This window comes from Hippopotamus amphibius, chromosome 14, assembly GCF_030028045.1.
Source record: "Hippopotamus amphibius kiboko isolate mHipAmp2 chromosome 14, mHipAmp2.hap2, whole genome shotgun sequence".
NCBI lineage: Eukaryota > Metazoa > Chordata > Mammalia > Artiodactyla > Hippopotamidae > Hippopotamus > Hippopotamus amphibius.
Genome location: NC_080199.1, coordinates 80,147,484 through 80,162,301, shown reverse-complemented (window position 1 = coordinate 80,162,301; position 14,818 = coordinate 80,147,484). Strand labels below are relative to the sequence as shown.

Sequence of the window (14,818 nt, the reverse complement as noted above, 5' to 3'; positions counted from 1 at the left end):
TAAATTCTTTAACATGAGAAATGCCCTTGAAGAAACTTTGCACATGTTTCCTTTGCCACATATACAGTTCTCTCCTTGGGCTGAATTAAAATTAACTGGTTATGAAGATTTTTAACACGCACGCTGTACATGACTGGATGCATTCTAATGCCAGAGTTATCTACATATTGTTTTTCCAGATAAATGTATCTCATGTTTCTGTATAAAGAAATTCAAACAAACCTTGTCTTTTTCTTCCACATCATTAGAGTCTTAAAGGTTTCTGGAGTCTGGCTGTTTCTCGATGGAGAATCTATCTGCAGGAATACTGACTTTTCTTTTGGTCTCCTCCCCAGGACAGTCATTTTGTTTACTCGTTCAGCCCTGCCGCAGGCCTCAATAAACTCTTTATAAGGTTGACAGAAGCACCCTCCGCTAAGGTGAGAATCCTTTCCTCACATCTGGTATCACTGTTCAGATTGTTCCTTCAGATGGGTTTTCAGGAATGTTGGCGCTGTTCCTGGAGCGCCTGCCTGGATCTGAAATGTCTGGTGAAGTTCTGTGTTTGGTGTTAGTTGCCACATGTATGACCAGTAGCTGAACTGGAACAGCCTGTGTAGCAGCCTAAAAATCCAATTATACATATTTGGACTTTTTAATTAAAATAATGGTAATCTAACAACCTACACTGATATAACCAATTTGAGAATACAGCCAAAAAGAGTAACAGGCCTTGGCCATGTGTGTGTTTTTGTTTTTCCCTTTTCTAACACAGGGGAACTCTTGAAATACATGCTTTTCTTCTTTTTTTTTGTTTTCTTTCAACAGGTTAAGTTGCTAATAGGTGCATACAGAGTACAGCTGCAATGACCAAATAGAAAGAACTGGGAGAGAGTTATTTTCAGACCTATTTCTAAACACTCTTGGAAGCAGTTTGGAATTCTGGCACAGCTAACACTTCCAAATTTTAAGTTGCTTTTCTAAGCCTCTTGCATTTAAGATCTGTCATCTGTTATAGTCTGTGAGATGGGACATGGTGGGTCAAACATATAAAACACAGATGTAAGTATTTGTGCCAGCGTTCTGAAATCTCGTCATTGTATCCAGACTGTATGTTTTTCCACAATGTGGAATGCTACATATGAGGATTATTTAAGAAAATTAAAACTTTTTTTAACTTGAAATTTTTTACTAGCCCTAGTGAATTTTTGTTTAAAACACACACACACACAAAACCCAGTGGGAATGTTACATTGAAGTTACCCAAGCGCCGAGTTAAGGTGAGTTTGCAGCCCCTGGAGTAGGTGGGTCGAGGGAGAAGGTTTGATCTTTCCCACAGGCCTTTGACACAGACCCTGAGCAGGGGGTGATGACTTCGTGTATTTGCAGTCACCCTTCACCCTTTATCTCTGAAAAGACAGTAAGTCAGAATCTGAGACAGCACAAAAAACATAAAGCGGGACACTATGAGGCATAAAAGAGGCTATGACGTGAACTGTGAACTCATCAGGTCACTTGGAAAAGCCAGACCTTGTTGCTCACTGTGAACGTGGGGCTGGCCGCTGTCCCCAGTGAAGTGATTTCCCACAGCTCTAATGCTTATTTCTTGCAAGAATATATCTGGCAAACTAACACATCAAGCTGTCTGGGTTACGGAAATGTATGAAACTGTTAAGTTCCTGATTCATTTTATAACTGCTTGAATTTTCATTTTAATGAAAAATTTTCAGAATGTCACATCATCCATCAGCATCCTCAGGTACTTGGGCCCAGGACCCCTCAGATATCAGGATCCGAGGATGCTTGAGTCCTTTATAGGAAAGGGTGCGTATTTGCATTTCACCCCTGCATATCCCCCCCGTGTACATCAAATCATCTCTGGACTAACTTACAACACCTAATACAAGGTAAATGCTATGTAAAATAGTTGTAAACACAATGTAAATTCTGTGCAGAGAGTCAACTTTTGCTTTTTCGAACTTGCTGGAAATTTTTTCTTCCCTGGATATTTTCGATCCATGGTTTGTTGCGTCTGTGGATGCAGAACGTGTGGATACTGAGAGCTGACCACACACACTGTACAGACATTTCAGAGTAAAACTGCCTTTTCCTACAGGTTCCTCAATAAAATACCACAGTGTTGGTCTTTGCATTTTTATCTCAAGACTCAGGACTTCAAAACAAGGTGGATACGAAATGTGTAGTTCAGCTGAACAGTGGCTGGGATTAGACTTTTTCAACTAGACTGAATGCCGTCCTCCTACTGCATCTCACGGCTACAAGACCCGTGTCAGCAGCAGTGCACCTTGTCTAGTAGATGTAAGACAAATGTTTTTAAAGAATACTCCCATCACCTAAAAAGCATGCCTAGGACACACCTTTACAGGAGCACTAGGAATATAACCACTGTACAGCCATGCAGTTTGATACACTTTTCTTCATCTTAACTTGCTTCTCTCCCTAGCCCTGGGGTGGGGAAATTGTAATTCTACGGATGATGAGGTCCTGAACCTGCCGACTTGATGAGGCAGCTAACTGGATCAGACACTTCAGTTAATGCTGCTACTGTGATGTTTAAATAAGTGTGAACAATGATTTCCCTGAAAAACAAAGCCGTTCTCAAGCAGCGTCTCATCAGAGGTTTGCAGACATGCTAGTACAGGCGGAAACCAGAGCCCTCTCCTTGGGGGGCTACAGGACACAAAGTTCGGAAGGTGTAACTCAGCTGCATCCTCTAGGCCACAACTACAAGTGGGACGCACGGCTCTTTATCCAGACTCATGGAAAAGCAATTAGTACACACTTTCCTACTTTGATTTTATCTTAACTTCATTAAAAAATCATCGCTGCTCAGCCATTCCTACTTTCGATCGTATACTGAGGTAAGGACATGGTACATGGTACATAATTGGGGTATCCAGTTAATTTGACTACACTCACCATACCACTCAGGTCTGGTCAGTTCTAATGAGTGCCGTTACAGTAGAAAGCACATTACATATCCTTCTGTCTACAATACTCAGTAGCAAAGAGAAGTACCTAACACCGAATACCAGCCGATACACTGTTAAACCAGTTGGATGGGGGGTTTGAACTTAGTCCAGCAATACAAAGTTACTCAGCACTATCTTCTCAAATCATTCCTATCTAAAACTCTTAAATTTGTACAATTTATACAGTGGAATGAATGTCAGGCAGTTGCAATTTGACGCTACAGTGCTGCTTATAGAATTCTACTCTGCAGGGTTACACTGATAGCTTTCAGAGTTAAGTTACATGAGAATTTGCTGGTTCATTAGTAATTTACTAATGCTGGTTTTAAAATCCAGAAAGTTGACAGAGAAAGACCTATCTAAAGCATTTACAATGAACCTCTAGTGTCTGCATAAAACGGGGGGGAAAAAGCACAAGGAGAATGATTGCTAAACATCAGGCAAAAGTAGGACACAGATACAATAATACAACAGGCGATTTATAAAATCAAATGAGAATTTAGAAAAATCTGGGACTTCCCGGGCAGTCCAGTGGTTAAGGCCCACAACTCCAACGCAGGGGGCACGGGTTTGATCCCTGGGGAACTAAGATCCCACATGCTGCGTGACATGGCCAAAAAATACATATATTTAAGCTAAAAAAATTTAGAAAAATTTACTATTTCATGCAGTCAACATGTTTCTTAGTAAGTACAAACCCCTAAAATTATTTTGAAATCCTAAAGCTTTACTAAGTAAGGTCAGAGGACCGCTGATGGGATACACACCACTTCTCCCATCCTCTGCTGACCTGTGGGTGATGTTCCTTTCCAAGCACACCTGGGGTTTCCAGGCCTGACTTCCTCTTCCTGGCACAGAAGAGCTTTCCTACTGGGCTGGAAAACAGTGATAACAATGAGGTTCACACTTCAACCAGGGCCAAATTAAAACAAAATTAGGAAACAGTCATCCTGAGCTCCCAGAGAGCCAGGCCAGGCGGAACCTAACCCTAGTGTAATCTGTCTGCGCCTTGACCCCTGTCCCCATGATCTGCTTCCCGTCAGCCAGGATATACGCTGTCAATAAAAACATGGTTTTCCTCACTTGAACAAAGCCAAATTTCTCATGAGTATTTCCTTGTCATGTAACCCAAAATTCCACGTTACATGAGGTGGTTTAAAAACAACGAAAAAAAACCCTCCAACGATTTCCATTTACAGAGAGTCAGGGGTGGGGGTGGGGCTTGGCTGCTCTGCAACCACATTTCCCAGGGTTACCCAGCAAGTGTGCCAAGGGGGGTGGTGTGCCGCGCAGGAAAACACACCTGGATGAACGCGTCATGATTGCTCCATCTATCTGTAGGTTGTTGATATGAAATAAAAAATTCAAAAATAAGACCAGATTCTTCTGGCCTGTTTCTCCTGTGTCATTAAAATAACTTCTCCCACAAAATGACTTGACCTGGAAAAAAAAAAAAAGACAAACTCGTTGGAAAACGGAAGTCATATCGTGTATTCTTCTAAAGGAAGAACAAAGAGGTTTCAGTTATAAAGAAAATAATTTACTAGGCTACAGTCACTGAGCAGGACACCTAAATATTCAAGACCTGAACTTGTATATTTGACCTTACAAAACTTTCTATAACTCGTATTATGTTGTGAACTCATACAGAGATTAAGTACCTTCAGAGTTCTGAAAACACGGTCCCCAGCCCCGGGCAGCACCACCTCGTTAAGAAATGAAAATTCTTAGGCCTTTAATTCATAGATTGGGGCCCCAACAGTCTGTGTTCTAATCCAAGAGTTGCACCTTCAAAGTATGAGAACCAACGTTTTAAACAAGATTTTTGAAGGGGAAAACTGTCAAGTTACTTCCTTCTGCTATAATTAAAAGTATATTTGGGCCGCAGACCTGGGACCTGGAGCAGCTCGGAAGCGGTGAATGATAGCTCTTCAAGTCTGCAATAAAAAATGGTCTCCATGAAACTACACTGCAAAAAATGGGAAAGAAACAGAATGGGAAGAGTAAAAAAGCTGAAGAGGCAGAACCTGAAGAATTTGTAGTAGAAAAAGTACTGGACCGACTTGTAGTGAATGGGAAGGTGGAGTATTTCCTGAAGTGGAAGGGATTTACAGATGCAGACAATACCTGGGAACCTGAAGAAAATTTAGATTGTCCAGACTTAATTGAAGCATTTCTTAATTCTCACAAAGCTGGTAAAAGAAAAGATGGAACAAAAAATCTTTATCTGACAGTGAATCTGACGATAGCAAATCAAAGAAAAGAGATGGTGCTGATAAACCAAGAGGTTTTGCCAGAGGTCTTGATCCAGAACATTATATAATTGGTGCCAGAGACAGCAGTGGAGAATTGATGTTTCTCATGAAATGGAAGGATTCAGATGAGGCAGACTTGGTGCTGGTAAAGGAGGCAAATATGAAGTGTCCTCAAATTGTAATTGCTTTTTATGAAGAAAGACTAACTTGGCATTCTTGTCCAGAAGATGAAGCTCAATAATTGTTTGCATTGCTTTTTATATATATTTTTATATATATATAAAATCTGTGTCTTGGTTTTTTGATTTATTAGTGTGAAGAAATAACTACATTCTAATGAAAATCAAGTTTGATATGTTCTTTTGAAGTAGTATTGGGGAAGTTGTTGGGTTTTTGTTTTGTCTTTTTGCATCTGTAGCACTGGTTACTTTGAACAAATAAAAGCTTTCTGTAGTTGCTTCCTTTAGCAGAAAAGAACATTTGATACCACAGTATGTTATTTCCTCTGCATTAGAGAACAGCTTTTCTAAATGTTGGGAGAAGTCTCCATAGTCATTACTCAATCAGAATTTAGAATTTGCACTTAACTCATATATGCCTAAGGACCATTCTGGGTTTTTTGAATGTGTATACATAAAATATATATGTAAATGGTTTGGGGTTTTTTGTTGTTGTTTAAATACATTTACCAAAACAAAAACAGCTTTTCACAGCCATGAATAAGCCCATGTTTCTGGGATTCCATCATTTTGAGCAGTATAAGAAATCACTTCAACTTAAAATGAAAAATTTAAGTCTTAACATTTCAAATTAAATAATTTTGTAATTAAGTAGACAAATTAAACAATTTAAATTGGATAATTTTTTAAAGCAGTCCTATCAGAATCTGCATCCATATCTACAGTCATATAAATGTACTTTAATATGCAAAACCCCTAAAAGGAAAATTTTATCACTATCAACAACCTCCCCCCCCCAAATGAAAAAACTAGCAAATATCTGGTTTAATTAGCCAAGCAAGACTTAGTTAACCGGACATTTAAAGGTTCCTTTTGGTGAATCACTGTTTTACAAGAAGTTGAAATCCCTGTGCTATATTTACTGAAAGGCTGTGATACATGTAATGTCTCAGACTTGTTCATGGAAACCTAATCAGATGGTTAGAGATGTTGGCAATATAGGATCTGCAGGAATAAATGACTAATCTAAACTTGATCTGCATGTTTTTTTCAAACTTTACCCCAACCCATTTGTTACGTGTACACTCAGTCTTCTCAGTATTTGGGGTTACTGGTTCAGCAGAAGCCAGGAAAAACAATAACTTTGCAGTAATCAGAATGTTATTCAACTGTATATTGTTTACTTCATTGTAAATACTGGTGAACAGTGGTCAATAAATAGTTTTATATTAAAAAAAAAGTATATTTGACATTTTATTTAACTTTAATAAAGTGAATAACTTCCTGGAATGAACAGTTTCTTCTCACTGACCAAAAAATAAAATCTGGAATGAAAAGTACTTATTTAAACTAAACAAACAAGTGAATACTATTGACCAAAAGATGGCCACATGAAACCACAGCTTCAATATCACAGCACAGTTCACCTATGTACATTAGGGTTTTTTCCTTACCTGTATATTTTGAGATTATTTCTTCAAATGTTATTTAAGTAAGGAACCTACTTAACAAAACAGCCTGAAAATTTAATACCAACAAAATGTCTACAAAATATAAAGTAATTCTCTGTAAACCTATTTCAAAGGGCAATTATAATTTAATTTGTAGAAACCAGAATTACCTGGAGGGCTTTGAAAAATAAAACCATAATAGGGGCTTCCCTGGTAGTGCAGTGGTTAGGAATCCGCCTCCCAACGCAGGGGACACGGGTTCAAGGCCTGGTCCGGGAAGAGCCCACAGGCCGTGGAGCAACTAAGCCTGTGCGTCACAACTATGGAGCCTGTGTGCCACAACTACTGAAGCCTGTGTGCCTAGACCCCATGCTCTGCAGCAAGAGAAGCCACTGCAATGAGAAACCCACACACCACAACCAAGAGTAGCCCCTGCTCACTACAACTAGAGAAAGCCTGTGTGCAGCAATGAAAACCCAATGCAGCCAAAAATAATGTTTTTAAAAAATAAAAAATGAATAAAACAAAATAAATTGTTTTAATGGGGTAGGGGGATGGGGACAGAGTTAATAGGTGGTCCAGTGGTTAGGATTCTGGGCTTTCACTGCCCTAGCCTGGCTTCAAGACCTGGTCGGGGAACTGAGATCCCATAAGCCGTACAGTGTGACCAAAATTTAACAAATAAATAAAACAAACTGTTGGAACCTACCACACACCACCCGCACCAAGACCGTGTTCAGCAGACCAAGTGTGTATCTGGGAACCTGCATTTTCAACAAGCTTCCAGGTGATCGGGATGCTGATCCAGGGACCAGCTCTCAGAACCACGACGCGACGTTGATTTTCTAGAGCTGGACAACAGCATGCGAAAGGGCTGTCGCATCTGTGTCCACAAGCCGTAGGATACTTTGAGAAGGTGACATCTCCCAGTGGTGTGGTGCCCATCAGTGCTGCTCACGCAGCGTGGATGCAAAGCCCCGGGACCGCGTTAAACCGACGGGCGGTCTGATTCAGTTGGTCTGTGCATCCCGAGATGCTCTCAGGAAAGGCTGATCCCCTGGTCCCCAAGACCACACCTGTAACACGAACAGATGAGAATCACCAGGTGAGGGGGGTGGGGGAAGAAATATACTTAACACTTCTTGGATCTATTAGGATGACAATATACCATCATCACATTTCTATCATAAACATCACATAGTGTAAAAGATTCTAAAGAATTTTATGTCTAACTTAACAAAATAAAAGAAAAACTGTTACCCTCTAAAAGGGGGATGGAAAGCATCACGGGAGAAACGGAGCTAGTGCTGCTAGCCTGAATCTGATTTTATGATATTAAACCATTTTTAAGATTATACACTTTCCAAAGGAACAAAAGACTAACATTTTAGGCTTGGAATCACTAGAAAACAAGAGGGATTTTTTCTTTTCCTTTATAAATAAGACCTGTTTAATATGTCATTTCTATTCCCAGTCCAGTTTTGCCTGAAGACAAATCAATATATACATTACTACCAGTTGGACCTAAAAATACCCTCAAATCTTCCTCAAAGAAAAGGGGAGCAACCCTGGGAGTCACATGACAAGACAGAGAAGCAGAGGTTTCAACTCTGCCCTAAACTACGCACTGTTGTTCCACTAACTCTAACACGGGAACCAGGATCGTGCAGTGCGTCGCCGGCATCAGGAAGAAGGACGGAAGAGGCGGTTACAACAGTGCTGGCTGACCTGAAAGGAAACTCCAGTGTTTCCTGTCTCTCAACTTCCGGTTCATGCTGGAAGCCAAATTTCATCCATGTTTTCTTTCTTCCTAGGATTACAATAAAATCAGATTTAACCTTTTCAAAACAAGTTTCAATGATGAATTAAAAAACACACACTGTTAACTCATTTCCTGTGGTCTGTGACAGGAATCAAGTTTCATTAAGACGCCACGTAGTCTTTACCTCATCTGATTCTGTCCATTCCGTAAGCATTTTCCTTTCAATTCATTTCCTCAAAGAACATCAACTGACTTAAAATTCAGCTCAATTTTATGTTTCGGCATCAGAGAAACAGTTAAATCCTAGATGCTGAAAAGTCTCGCTTTATTTTCCACGGGTAGGCCCTCTTGTCTGGGCTGCTGGTCCCTCAGCACACCACGGCCCGAGGCCCTTATAATCCAAAATGCTACACAGGACCCTGACTCCTACTCCATGTACAAAATTGTGATTCTGCTCATACCAACGCAGGCCACACAAACACATCTGCTGTGCTCCATCAGAAGACGACTTTGCGGGCCTACTGAGTGCACGTGCACTCCACATTTTCTGCTGGGGTCCAGGTTTACGCTTACTGTTACCTCGTCCCTATGAAACACGTATTCTGTAACATACCTGAAACATCAGCGCAGCAGTACACAATTACAACTGAAAAATAAATACCCTGCTTTGGGCTCAAGTATTTTTAAAGTAAAGGTGTATGACCCGAAGATGCTGGAAATAACTATCCTAAATGGATACCACTGGGGTCTCAAATTCACCTGAAAATTGGATGAAGGATGACCCTCCCTGCCAAAAAAAAAAGCAAAAATTATGTGTACAAAATTCTGCATTTGAATTAATAAGACTCACAGATTCCACTAGCACACCACAACAATCCAATAGGCTCCATGTTCCAGTTTAAAAACCTTAAATATTTTTAAAGCAAAACATGCCATAAATCAACACAAATGATCTTTAATAGTACTTCCCTATACTCTTCAAAAGGGTGACTAATCTTAATGCTTTAAACCGATATTAAAAAACAGAGTTCTGTTTAAAGAAATGGTCTTATAACTAAGTGGCCAGGTTTATTGTGCACTGGATTTTAATCAACACTAATAAGACTAATAATTTACTGCTACACATACACACCCACTCAGTGATGCTTATAACCTGGAGTTAAGAATCTGGGAAGGCCTTAGAAAGTTGATACACGTTCATATTTTCTGATCCTGAAGAGTATCCAAATATCAAAATCAACCAACAACTGCATGTGAAGAAAAGGTGGTTTTGGTTTGTTGTTGCTGTTGTTGTTGTTGTTCTGGGGGGGGTGTGCACTGCACCGCCTGTCAGCTCTTCATTACCCGACCAGGGGTCAAACCCGGGCCTGACCGTGGAAGTGCCAAGTCCTAACCACTGGACTGCCAGGCACTTCCCTAAGAAAAGGTCTTTTAACTGAAATCTTAAGCCATAACTATAACAAAACTATGTGACAACAGTGGTCTCTTAATTTTAGGATAAAACCGGGTCCGTAAGAACTATGTGAGAGTTCATGTTTGACTTCACCCTCCCATGCCCACACATCTGAAATGGTGGGCAAGAACCTGCTCCAAACACACCCGAAGATTTTTTCACAGAGTAAGAAATGTGAAGGGCCAATACCACATGCACTTTTCTGCTGACTTTTCTGAAAGAATAAAACATTAAAAATACAGAAGGCACATTCTTAATGGTCAACGATGCACCAATGCATCTAACGTTGTCATTTTCCACTGAGTACACAAGTCAATCATTAACATGTTACATAGTTTATATTATGTAATATAAATTAAATACAAACAGAAGTACATTCTAAGAAATAATTGTATAAAAGATAAATACTACATAATTCAACAAGTATGGAGGCTGAGGAATACTCTACAAAGCTCTTCCAATTACAATACATGAATTGTAAAAATCCAAGAAACAGGATTTTAATAATGACTCATGTTGAAAAATACCTTGCCAGCCATCACCCTAAAAGGCAATGATCTCTTCTGGAGCAGACGCCCGTGGTATCGAACCATAAAGGAACCACGTTCTTTACTGGTGTGCTCTGCAGCAGGGTCTCCTCCTGAGAAACAAGTTCTGAAGTTTCTAGATGTGGAGGGAGGGGACATCCACATGATCAAAGCCACCACCGGAGATCTTACACACAACAGTGTTCCCAACTGAATGTGACCCTCTGCCTTGATGGCAAAGACTGAGACCACAATACCAACTGCTCAACAGTAAACAAACCAAATGCTACTACTACAGGCAATTCACAACGGCCAAAACATGCAGTATAATTTTACTGAAACAATTTTATTCTACTACTGTTACCTAAAAGATTCTCTTTAAGCAACAAAGAATATATCTTCAAAGAATATACCAAAAAGATTAATAAGGTCAAAAATTCCAAAGTCATCATTTCCCAAGAAAACTTGGAAAAATACCCACGAAAGCAGTAAATCTGTAAAACATATGAGAATACATCTACAAGGTCTTCCTGCTTTTTGATGTAATACAATTTCAACTGATGAACAAATGATATAAGAAGCTACAGTTTCAAAAAAAAAAAGAAACTACAGTTTCAATTAACTGAATTAATTAGAAGGTAGACAAAAATTTTCTCAACGTTTAATTCTCACATGACTCTTCTGGATTGAAAATTTGCAACGAAGTAAAAATAACAAACTAAGGCTTTGATTTTCTATCAAATCCATGGATCTTCCACCCAAGTTATCATGCCAGGTATCACAAGTTCAATTATATAATAAATAACTTCCATCTTTCAGCTGATATTATACAAAATTACATAATATGAAAATTCAATTTTGGATTCCCAATATCATCTGACTTTTCAGACTTCTAATAAAGTTACCTATGCTTTTAAAAAAAAAATACAGGTTACACATAGATTGATGAATTTTACATCAGCTAGTAATGAAACTACACAACCAAGTCATAGGACTTCCCTGGTGGTGCAGTGGTTAAGAATCCACCTGCCAATGCAGGGGACACGGGTTCGAGCCCTGCTCCGGGAAGATTCCAAATGCCAAGGAGCAACTAAGCCTGTGCGCCACAACTACTGAACCTGTGCTCTAGAGCCCGCAAGTCACAACTATTGAGCCCATGTACCGCAACTATTGAAGCCCACGTGCCTAGAGCCTGTGCTCCACAACAAGAGAAGCCACTACAATGAAGAGCCTGCACAACACAATGAAGAGCAGCCCCCGCTCACAGCAACTAGAGAAAGCCCATGTGCAGCAACGAAGACCCAACACAACCACTAAATTAAATAAACAGATTTATTTTTTAAAAAAAGTATCATGAGTAAGAGAAAGGCAAATGTACTTCACAAAAAAAGGTATCTGAGTGGCTAAAAGCACAGTACGTGAAAAGGTACTCAACATCAGAAGTTACTAGGGGGGGCTTCCCTGGTGGCACAGAGGTTGAGAACCCGCCTGCCAATGCAGGGGACATGGGTTCGAGGCCTGGTCCGGGAAGATCCCACGTGCCACTGCCACTGAGCAACCAAGCCCGTGTGCCACAACGACTGAGCCTGCATGCCACAACTACTGAAGCCTGTGTGCCTAGAGCCCATGCTCCGCAACGAGAAGCCACCGCAATGAGAAGCCCGCACATCGCAACAAAGAGTAGCCCCCGCTTGCTGCAACTAGAGAAAGCCCGTGCAGCAACAAAGACCCAATGCAGCCAACAAATAAAAATAAATTAAAAAAAAAAAAAAAAAAGAAGTTACTAGGGTAATGTAAACTAAAACCACAGTCATATGTCCCCAACTCAATAATGGCGCAATTGACATGACTGACAACACTGAGGCTGGTGAAGAGTCCCGAGGCAGAGGGGCGCTGGGACACGGGAACACAGTACCCTACATTCAGCAGCTGTGTTCCTACATGTTTCCCCAGGAAACATGACGTGTGTGATTGGTAGAAGAATGTTCTCAGCAGCTTTATTCTTAGTAACCCCAAACTGAAAACTACTCCAAGAATATATCAACAGAAGACTCAACAAAGTGTGGCATGTTCACTTCACGGTAATAAAAGATGGTGCATGCAACCACCTCTGTGCATCTCACAAACCCTACCTTCAGGGAGGAACCCAGAGGCAACAGTGAACACATTCTAAGATTCTATTAGTATGAAGTTCAAAAATGAAACCACAATGTATGGTGATCAAAACAGATGAGTGGCTGCCTCTGACGGAGGATGGACAGACTGGAAAAGAGCACACAAGATCTGAAGTCTATGAAAACTGAGGCTGTCACTTTGTTTTGCCAAACAAAACACAAATTTTGCATGACAGGCCAGTCCACAATTTTTTCTTCTGAAGATTTTTTCGATGTGGACCATAAAGTCTTAATTGAATTTCTTACAATACTGCGTTTGTTTTATGTTTCGGTTTTTTGGCCAAGAGGTATGTGGGATCCTAGCTTCCGGATCAAGGATCAAACCCACACCCTCTGCATTGGAAGGCAAAGTCTTAACCACTGGACCACCAGGGGAGTCCCCCAAATTTTTAAAAAGCAAAATTTTAAGTGTTTTTAAAGACTCAGAAAAGAATTTATTTTAAAGTTCATGAAGCAACTCAAAATTAAGAAATAAGTATGTAAAGTAAGGTTATGTTCAAGTAAATAGGTAAGAATCATTTATCATTTATAAATATTACATAGCACTGAAATCTGGAAAATACTGAAGAAAAACACTGAAACTTTTTCTTTTTAGCCACAAGGCACATTTGCTTTTTAAAATTTTTTTCAGCTTTGAGACTTTCCTGCCCGTCCAGTGGTTAAGACGCTCTGCTTCCACTGCAGGGGGTACGGGTTTGATCCCTGGTCAGGGAGGTTCCACATGGCACGCAGTGCCGCCAAAAAAAATCAGCTTTATTGAGGTCAACTGAAATTTTCAGGAGAATAATTTACTGATATTACATGCCACCTTTTTCTTCAAAGGTCATAAATAACATTTACTGTAGTTGTCAATGTAAAATTCAGCACTCACATAGAATCTAAAAAAGTACAAATCGATCATTTTATCAAAAATAATTAGTGCCAGCCACTATGGAAAACAATTTGGAGGTTCCTTAAAAAACTACAAATAGAACTACCATATATGATCCAGTAATCCCACTCCTGGGCATATACCCAAAGAAAACCATAATCCCAAAAGAAACATGTACCGTAATGTTCACTGCAGCACTATTTACAATAGTCAGGACATGGAAGCAACCTAAATGCCCATCAACAAATGAATGGATAAAGAAGATGTGGCATATATATACAATGGAATATTACTCAGCTATAAAAAGGGATGAGATGGAGCTATATGTCATGAGGTGGATAGACCTAGAGTCTGTCATACAGAGTGAAGTAAGTCAGAAAGAGAAAGACAAATATTGTACACTAACTCACATATACGGAATCTAAAAATGGTACTGATGAACTCAGTGACAAGAACAAGGACGCAGATGCAGAGAATGGACTGGAGAACTCGAGGATTGGGAGGGGGAGGGGGGTGAAAGGGAAGCTGAGACGGACCGAGGGAGTAGCAGAGACATATATATACTACCAACTGTAAAACAGATAGCCAGTGGGAAGTTGTTGTATAACAAAGGGAGTTCAACTTGAGGATGGAAGATGCCTTAGAGGACTGGGACAGGGAGGCGGGGGGGGGGGGGGGGGGGGGGGAGTTGAGGGAGGGAGGGAATATGGAGATATGTGTATAAAAACAGATGACTGAACTTGGTGTACCCCCAAAAAATAATAAATAAATAAAATTTAAAATAAAATAAAATAAAAAAATTAGTGCCTCCAAGAAAAGCTAACATTATCTGCTTCAAGGGCTCAGATCTGTATCTGTCTGCCATATCTGCAAGGTACCTGTGATAAGAGAAAAAAGACCTTGCAAATGAAAGATACCACTGAAAAATTTCAAGCTTAATTTTGTCCCGAAATTCCTACAAAGGCATTTCAGGCTTAAAATAAAGAAAAAAGAAGAAGAAGAAAGAAACAACAAGAAAACCAGAAAGTAAAACTGTTCAAAACAAAAGAAAAAAAGACCCCAGCAGCGTTACCGACTGTGATCACCTAAGATTTCTCAAGTGTTCTACCTGGGAGTCAAAGAAAACCTACCTCCAAGGTCACACAGTCAGGTTAACTTTTAAAAACAAGTTCAG

General features: G+C 39.9%; 1 protein-coding gene, 1 long non-coding RNA gene and 1 pseudogene across 8 annotated transcripts in view; 2 read left to right on the top strand and 1 right to left on the bottom strand.

Moving 5' to 3' along the window:
• MPHOSPH8 (M-phase phosphoprotein 8) overlaps positions 1 to 8,684 on the top strand; it is a 51,427-nt gene extending 42,743 nt beyond the window's left edge. For 3 of the 6 annotated variants that reach the window (XM_057707061.1, XM_057707058.1, XM_057707062.1), the window contains 2 exons: positions 336 to 419; positions 1,710 to 1,906. In XM_057707061.1, coding sequence (XP_057563044.1) covers positions 336 to 419; positions 1,710 to 1,880 — 255 coding nt within the window. In that variant the 3' untranslated portion in view covers positions 1,881 to 1,906. Of the gene's footprint in view, positions 1 to 335; positions 420 to 807; positions 881 to 1,709; positions 1,907 to 2,144; positions 2,166 to 8,331 lie in introns of those variants that run through there. The other 3 variants (XM_057707057.1, XM_057707060.1, XM_057707059.1) reach the window with 3 other exon arrangements.
• On the bottom strand, positions 335 to 14,322 carry LOC130835511 (uncharacterized). The gene is made up of 5 exons (XR_009048966.1): positions 10,600 to 14,322; positions 8,586 to 8,667; positions 7,567 to 7,933; positions 4,276 to 4,412; positions 335 to 3,847 (listed from the first exon to the last, which is right to left on the bottom strand). It is a non-coding gene; the product is annotated as an uncharacterized LOC130835511 (long non-coding RNA).
• Positions 4,937 to 7,163, top strand: LOC130835510 (chromobox protein homolog 3-like; annotated as a pseudogene). The gene has a single exon (XR_009048965.1). The product of XR_009048965.1 is annotated as a chromobox protein homolog 3-like (transcript).
• Positions 14,323 to 14,818: the final 496 nt, after the last annotated feature.